Genomic DNA, 8,887 nt, shown 5'->3' with positions numbered 1-8,887 from the left:
GGCTATGTGGCACAAAAATGGCCTGAGTCACAATAATTGGCATTTGAACCAAAGCTAACTGTATTCAGTGATTAATGTGAGAGATTATGGGTAGGCAGATAAAGGGATGGATGAATGGAGGTGAACTGGTGGATAAGTGGACAGATAGATGGCTGGTTAGATGAGTGGGTGAGTGAACGTGTGGGTGTTAGATGGGTAACTGGATGAATTATTTGATAGATGGGTGGGTGAGTTGGCTGAGTGTGTGAAGGGGTAAAGCGAGGGGATAGAAGATGGCAAACTGGGGGAAATGGAAGGTAAGTGGTGTGGATAGAAGGGTGACTATTGGAAATATGGACAACTGATGGGTGAATGGATGAATGGATGGATGGATGGGAAGGGAGGAAGGAATAAAGGAGGGAGGAAGGATGGAAGGACATACAGATGGATAGATGGAAGGAAGGGTGGAAGGATGAATGGATGGAGGGATGGGTAGAGGGATGAATAGACAGATGGACAGCTGGATGGAAGGAAGGATGGATGGATGAAAAATAGATAGAGAGAACTAAATCCTCTTGTCCCTCTGACATTCTGGTGTCCCAGGGAGAACCTACAAGTTCCACTAGCCTCTCAGGGTCCAGTCAGGCACCAGTTCCTAGTTTCCAGACTTACTAGCATTAGGCTGTAAATCTCAGAAGCTATCTATAAGACGGGCACCGAACTCTTAGAGATGAAACCCCAGAGGCAGTTGGCATGCCCTCGCTCTGGGCTCATTAGCAGTATTTACACTAGTAATCTACAGTCCCTGGCGGGCAGAGGGAGCCGAGTCAGCATGAGACCGCAGGGCCAGGTCCTGATGGCACCCTTGGGGCTTCCCAGCTGGCAGAGGGGAGACCCAGAGAGCAGCCCAAAACACCTGCAGTCCACTGCCCCCAGGCAGGAGGGGCCTGGTGGGATTTTGACTATGCTTGGGAGATGCACCTTTGTGACAGCCAGTGAGGGTTGCCTGGAGGGGTCCTCCTGGGGGCTGGAGGAATCCTCCAAGGGGCACCAGCACAGGGTGTGGGCACATCCGGAACCAGCTCTGTGCCTGTTGGCACAGCTGTCCCGCCAGCACCGGATGTGAGGTGGCGAAGAAATGGAGGCTGGCCTGGAGTTCTGTATACAGGATGCTTCTCTCTGCGACAGAGGAGATGCTGGTTAAGGGGAGGGGCCCTGCTTCCCTGGGTGGAGCCCCCCTCCTGCCTCCTTTTCTGTGCTACACACACACTTACCCCTACTTCAAGTGCACCAGGTGGTTTCCCCCTCTCCTACCCTAGACCTTGGGTTTCCAGATAGCAGGGAGGATGCCTGTCTTGTTCATTGCTATGTTCTGAGTGTCAGGCACCCAACAAGTGTCTGTTAGAGAAATAATGATCACTTCTCCATCACTTCATAGTTACTGAGTGGGTTAGTGTCCTGTGGCTGCTATAACAAGACAACCTGGGGGCCTTCAAACAACAGAACTTCCTTCTCTCACAGTTCTGGAGGCCAGAAGTCTGAAATCAAGGTGTCGGCAGGGCTGTGCTCCCTCCAGGGGCTCTGGGGGAGGATGCTTCCTTGCCTCTCCCAGCTTCTGGGGGCTTCAGGCGTTCCTTGGCTTGTGACCACATCACCGCCATCTCTTTTTAAATTTTTAATTGTTTATACAATTTTAAAAGGTTACACTCCACTTACAGTTATTACAAAATATTGACTATATTCCCCATGTTGTACAATACATCCTTGAAGCCTATCTTACACCTAATAATTTGTACCTCCCATTCCCCCACCCCTATTTTGCCCCTCTACCACTCCCTCTCCCCACTGGTAACTACTAGTTTTTACGCTGTATCTGTGAGTCTGCTTCTTTTTTGTTATATTCACTAGTATGTTGTATTTTTTTAGATTCCACGTACAATTGATATCATACAATATTTGTAATTCTCTAACTTATTTAGACTAATGCCCTCCAAGTCCATCCATGTTGCTGCCAATAGCAAAATTTAGTTCTTTTTTATGGCTGAGTAGTATTCCATTGTATACATATACCACATCTTCTTTATCCATTCATCTGTTGATGGACATTTAGGTGCTTCCATATTTTGGCAACTGTAAATAATGCTGCTAGGAACATGGGGGCACATGTATCTTTTCGAATTAGTGTTTTTGTTTTGTTTTGTTTTTTTACCCAGGAATGGAATTACTGGGTCATATGGTAGTTCTATGTTTTAGTTTTTTTGAGAAACTTCCATGCTGTTTTCCACAGTGGCTGCACCAATTGACATTCCCACCCGCGGTACAGAAGCGCATCATCCCAGTTTCTGCCTCTGTTTTCACATGGCCTCTTCTCATCTGTGCATCTCCACATTTTCCCTTTGTCTGTTTCAAAGCTCCCTCTGCTTCCTTCTTATTAGGACACTTGTGATTGAATTTTGGGCCCACCTAGATAATCCAGGATAAACTCTCCATCCCAAGAACCTTAATCACATTTTTTTTTTTTTTGCCATATAAAGTAATAGTCATAGGTTCCAGGGATTAAGAAGTGACTATATCTTGGCAGGGGGTGGGGAGGTGGGGGGCAGATTTTTCTGCCTACCACACAGAGGTATCATCATTACTATCCCAAGTGCCCAAGCGTATTACAGGAAAAGTTGAGGTATGAAGTTAAGCAACTTACTCAAGGTCACACAGCCAGTAAGAGGCAGGAATCTGACCCCCAACGTTTGATTCCAATGCCAAGTGAAGACCAGGGACATTGAAGGTAGACAGTTCATTTTGTCCCTTTGTCCCTGTTGTTGGAGCATCTTAACTGTGGAGCCTGGGGCAATGGTGGCAATGCCCTGTGCCTGGGTTTGCTGGTGGGTGGAATGGGGCAGGGCCAGGATCGGGGCAAGTGCCCCACTCACCATGGGTACAAAAGTTAAAGTGGTGCCAACAAACTCAACCATCAAGATAAGTAGTATTTTAATGCAATATTTAAAAAAATCAAAACAGATGCGCCCGCCCCCCCATCCATGATGAACAAACTATCAGTCTTTTCAAATAGAAACAGGGACAGAAATGGCACCACACCAAGTCATCCTGGAGCCTGAGGCAATGGGAGAAATAGGGAATACCAACGGGCTTTCAGGAGCTGGCCGTACAGTACTGGAATGTGGTGAGAGCGCATGGTTGCTCAGCTGCGCCATCTGGTGGGGACATTCATTCCTACACCTCCTCCTTGTTCTGGGCAGCCACAGGTTGCCAATCAAGAAACACTGCAAAGAACATACTGTGATTTGGGCTTTTAAATCTTCCCTTAAACTGGGCATGTAAGCCCAAGGCTGTTTTCCTGGGAAATCACTCCCTTCTAGGTTTAAAACTGCTGGCGAGCGTGAATGTAGGAGAAAGGTGTAACTGATCATGGGCACCAGTATCTCCCACTTGGGTGGGATCCTAGACACACTTTAGTTCTATCCCACATTTTGCTGATGACGGAAGCAGAGGACAGAAATGGCTTCTCCAAGGCCGTTCACATCAAAACATTGGTGCTGTCACATGACCATAACGGGATCCTCGGATGGCGCCATGGGGACAGGCTCAGCATGAATTGACTAGCAAAACTTTCCCAGCAGCCCTAGGTGGGAGGGTCGACCAAATCCCCATTTTGCAGATGGGAAAACTGAAGGCTGCAAGGCGGGAGTGAGGATGGGGGAGAGGTGGGGGTAGTTAGGGGCTCAAGGTCACACTGCCAGTAAGTAGCAGAGCGCAGATTTGAATCAGCATGATGGGACTCAAAATCCATACTCTTGGACTGGTCCATGTAGTAGGGGTGGACATTTGGCAAGGAGCAGAGGCAGACAGATGATGCAAATGAAAGCCAGCAGAAATAATAACTAAGAGTTAAGGTAGATGGAAACAACATGCAATGATGAAATATGCAGGGGTGTGGTGGCCAGGGGTGTCCAGTGTCAGTGGTGGCCAGACAGGCTTCTTGGACAAGCAACAGTTGTCAGGTCTGAGCAAGCCACGGAAGGGATATAGGAATTAAGCACCTTTATAAAACCCCTTGTAAAAGCCCTCAAATCAAAACCAGCTGCGATAGGAATTCCCTGGCTGTCCAGTGGTTAGGACTCCAAGGTTCACTGCTGGGGCCCGGGTATCCCTGGTTGGGGAACTAAGATACCACAAGCCACTTGGTGTGGCGAAAAAAAAAAAAAAGAACCAGCTTGGAAATGTACGATAAAAAACCATCCTGGTCACTTCACACTCATTAGGATGGCTTTTTTTTTTTTTTTTTAATCAGAAAATAACAAGTGTTGGAGAAGATGTAGAGAAACTAGAACTTTTATGCACTGTTGGTGGGAATGTGAAACGGTCCAGCCACTGTGGAAAATGGCCTGGCGGTTCCTCAAAAATTAAACACAGAATTATCAGATGATTGAGCAATTCTACACCTGGGTATATATCCAGAAGAGTAGAAAGCAAGGTCTTGAAAAGATATTTGTACACCCATATTCACAGCAGCATCACTCACAATTGCCAAAAGGTAGACAAACCAAGTGTCGTGGATGAATGGATGAGCAAAATGTGGTTCTTGCACACAATGGAATGTTATTCAACCTTAAAAAGGAAAGATATCTAACACATGCTACAACATGGGTGAACCTTGAGGACATTACGTTAAGTGAAATAAGCCAGACACAAAAAGGACAAATACTGCATGATTCCACTTATATGAGGTGCCTGGAGTGGTCAAATTCATAGAGACAGAAGTAGAAGGGTGGGTGCCAGGAGCTGGGGGAGGGGGGATGGGGAGTGAGTGTTTAATGGGGACAGAGTTTCTGTTTGAAAAGATGAGCAAGTTCTGGAGATGGATGGTGGTGATGGCTGCACAACAGTGTGAATGTACTTAATGCCACTGAACTGTACAATTAAAATGGTTAATTTTATGTTATGTGTATTTTGCCACAATTTTAAAAAACGCAAACAAACGAAACACCATCCTGGACAGAGTATCAACTGAGGATTCAGAGATTCTTAAAGTTCTAGGGCAGAGTGTGGGCCAAACCCAGCTGAACAATTTGTCCTGAGAGCTAAGAATGGTTTTTGTAAAATACATTAATGTTTTTGGATCGATGTTTGTAATTAGTGGGATGACAGGAAATACCAACTTTGAACCCCAACTGAGTAAAATGTTATCCCACTGAACAAGAGTTCCCCTCATCTTTCTCGTGAGTAGAACTGACTTACAAAAAAGTTGTGCTCAGGACTTCCTTGGTGGCGCAGTGGTTAAGACTCTGTGCTCCCAATGAAGGGGGCCCAGGTTTGATCCCTGGTCAAGGAACTAGATCCTGCATGCATGCCACAACTAAGGAGCCTGCGTGCTGCAACTAAGACCCAGTGCAACCAAATAAATATTTTTAAAAAGTCATGCTCAATTATTATCATTCTATTTTGAATTTCAGCAATAAAAAAAATCTGTGGGAACATGTTTTATCTCTCGTTATATTAAGTGTCAACAAAATTTCCTCGATTTTGCCTGAAATATCTCCTATGTGGCCCTTTCCACAATAAGATGCTGGGGGAATTCCCTGGCATTCCAGTGGTTAGGACTCCAAGCCCTTACTGCCGAGGGCCCAGGTTTGATCCCTGGTCAGGCAGCTAAGATCCCACAAGCCGCGCGGCACAGCCAAAAAATAAATAAAAATAAATCAAAATTTAAAAAAATAGAATAAGATGTTGGGCCGTCCTGGTGAGGGGATCGGCTCTGCCTTAGTAGTTTTCACTTCTAAGCTCTCCCAGCTTCAGCTCAAAGTTCTAGAAGCTGGAGCTGGGAGAAACCCCTCAGCTATAGACAGGAAAGGCGTATGAGCTAATGCAAATCCATCTGGCGGCTCGGTGAAGAGAGTGGGTTTCTAGAAGTCAGTGCAAAGTGGACCACCCCTCCACCCAACCCAGCCCGGTCAGCCCGACTCACCCATGCCTCGGAGCTCCACTGCCAGGCGGCACAGCTGGAGGGCTTCCCGGACCAGGCTGACCTCAGGACAGTCCATGTGAGGGGCACACAGGTCAAAGTCATCCAACAGACCCTCAATGCCCCCCCGAGATGCCCCGGCAGGAAATCCAGTTCATGCTGTCTGTGGGGAGAAGACGCGGTGCTGTGGGGAGCATGCGTCTCCTTCCAGCTCATCCTGGGAGGTGGGTTCTCACCTCCCCATTTCTCCCAAGGGTTCTCACTCTCAGCTATGCTGACATTTGGGGCCGGGTCATACTGTGTGGTGGGGCTGTCATGTAGGGTGTATAGAGCAGTGTCCCTGGTCTCCATCTGCTAGATGCCAGTAACTACTCTGCAGTCACGATAATCAAAAATATAAACATTGACAAGTGTCCCTTGGGAAGCAGAATCACCCCCTAGTTGAGAATCATAGGAATGAATATGACGGATGAATGAATGGATGGATGGATGGAGAGATAGACAGATAGATGATCGATAGATAGATAGGCAGACATAGATGGTAGATAAATAGAGAGAGAGATAAAAGATTGATGGATGGATAGATATAAAGATGATAAATATAGGTGGTAGATAGATAGAAATTATAGGTAGGTAAGTAGATAGATAGTTATGATACATTTAGATGGATGGATGTAAAGATGATAGATACAGATGGTAGAGAGAGAGAGATATGACAGATGAGATTTTATATATATATATATATATATATATATATATAGAGAGAGAGAGAGAGAGAGAGAGAGAGAGAGAGGAAGAGATGATAGATATGATAGATTATAGATAGATGTGGATAGGTAGGTGATTGACAGATAGATACATAGATAGATAGATAGAGGACAGATAGATAAACAGACAACTATATATAGTAGATAAATAGAGATAGAGATGGTAGATGATAGATTGACAGATAGATAGACAGGGTCTCTCTCATTCTCAGGCAGTTTCTTGCCCTGTGTACTATCAACTAGCCCTAGATGCCAGCAGCATGCCTCCCCCATTCGTGACAACCAAAATATCTCCAGACATCACCTAGTGTCCCCTGGGGGGGGCAGGTGATGGTGGCACAGAACCGCCCCTGATGAGAACCAGTGCCTTAAAGGAGCCAAGGATTTTGAACTTCCCCTTCCCCCTTCCCCCCTGTCAGGCTCTGGAAGGCGGGAGCACCGCAGAGGGCTGGAGACCTGCTCAACCCCGTCCGAGATGGGTCTAGTCCTTATCCAGCACCTCCTGCTTCAGCTCCTCGATGCGGACTGAGTGGATCAGGTGGTTGGGTAACTCCTTCAGCTTCCGCATGTTTGCAACCGTGTCTGAGAACCACAGGGGCTGAGGGACCACCAGCAGAGGAGGAGGGGGCTGGCAGCCAGGCCACTACGACACAAGCTCATTCATTCACTCCACAACCATGGGCCAGGCAAGGTACCAGGTGATGCTGGAGGGTATGGGGATGGGGACACAATTCCAGACAGAGATGGCCCACACCATCCTCCACCCACAGGCTGGGCTGGGACAGGAGGGGCTTGGGGCTCAGGGTCCAAGGGGCATTGAAACTGGGTCTCACAGGATAAATAGAAGCCTGTCTGGTGAAGTGTGTCGGAACCATTGGCATTTCATAGCGAGGGACCGCCATGTGCAAAGGCCGGGAGGTGGGAGAGAGCAGGACAAGAGTTTGGGAAGGGCTGAATTATAAGACAAGAGTGGGGGATCATGGTGGGGACTGAGGCTAGGGATGTTGTAGAGAGTAGATCACAAAGGTACTGAAGAGGTTGGACTGGAGACAGAGGGCACTGGGGAGCCATGGGAGGTGTTAGAGGAGAAGCATGGTCAGATTGGATGGTCAGAAGCATCTGACCATGGAGGACGGACTGGAGCAGGAGATCCTGAGGCTAGGAGACCAGGAAGGGCGTCAAACCACATCCCAAAGAGAGGATGTGGTTGAGCCTGCAGCGGTTCTGGGTCCACGGGAGAGGATCTGTGAAGTACCGGAGAGGAGAGAGGGATCGAGAAAGAATCAGGCCTGGCCCAGCCTCTGGCCTCCCCTGTCCAGGAGGAGAGACAAAGAAAAAAGAAAAATCAAACTATAACCACTACTTAAAAGTGTATTTCCTAGTTGAAATCACTGTGCTACAGTTATGCAAGACGTTAACAACAGGGGAATTTAAAAGAAGTGTCCACAGGAACTCTCTGTATACTCGTGGCAACTTGTCTGGAAATCTAAAATGATTTTGAAACTAAAAGTTTCTTTTGAAAAGTCTGAGTTCTGCCTCAGAGTGAAGAGAGCACGGAGTAAAGGACAAGTAATCAAGGGACTTTGCTGTCAGTCCAGTGGTTAGGACTCTGAGCTTCCACTGCAGGGGACATGGGTTTGATCCCTGGTCTGGGAAGATCCCACAAGCCTCGAGGCACAGCCAAAAAACAAAACAAAACAAAACAAGTAATCAAGAAGGAAGGAAATCACGGAGGATTTCCTGAAGGAAGAGGCATTTGAGCTGAGCCTTGAGGGTGTTTGAGAGGCAAGAAAAAGAAAAAAGAGGTAGTGACTTGCAAGCTAAGGACCCCAAGTCTTAGAGCTCCCTGGAACAAAAGAAAGACTGGAAAGAAATGTGTGAATAGTGAGTGACCTGGGAGAGGGGGTATAGGAGCAGATCTTCCCAAAAGGGGGAATTGTGGACAGTTTTATGTTACTGTTTGATCCTCTCTGTGTTCTCCAACAATCACACACTACTGTCCTAAGTGGAAAACAAAATGTGTTATTTGAGCAATGCTTTGAGGGTACCAATAACTGGAAATTGGATTGTTCCAGGGAATTCACAAAGGAAAATGTCAAAACCCACCCCCTCCCCCCATACACACACACACACACACACACACACACACACACACACACACACA

The 8,887-nt window shown here is 47.0% G+C and overlaps 1 protein-coding gene across 1 annotated transcript in view; it reads right to left on the bottom strand.

Annotated features, from left to right (window-relative positions):
- The window catches only part of NWD1 (NACHT and WD repeat domain containing 1), a 70,510-nt gene that overhangs the window by 37,440 nt on the left and 24,183 nt on the right, over window positions 1-8,887 (bottom strand). Inside the window, 4 exon segments of the mRNA XM_007461102.1 lie at window positions 948-1,158; window positions 5,960-6,083; window positions 6,085-6,119; window positions 7,189-7,351. Coding sequence (XP_007461164.1) covers window positions 948-1,158; window positions 5,960-6,083; window positions 6,085-6,119; window positions 7,189-7,351 — 533 coding nt within the window.

The sequence above is a fragment of the Lipotes vexillifer genome, unplaced genomic scaffold (assembly GCF_000442215.2).
Source record: "Lipotes vexillifer unplaced genomic scaffold, Lipotes_vexillifer_v1.1 scaffold469, whole genome shotgun sequence".
Classification (NCBI taxonomy): domain Eukaryota; kingdom Metazoa; phylum Chordata; class Mammalia; order Artiodactyla; family Lipotidae; genus Lipotes; species Lipotes vexillifer.
Note: the sequence above shows the minus strand (reverse complement) of the source record. Positions and strands in the feature narration are given on the sequence as shown.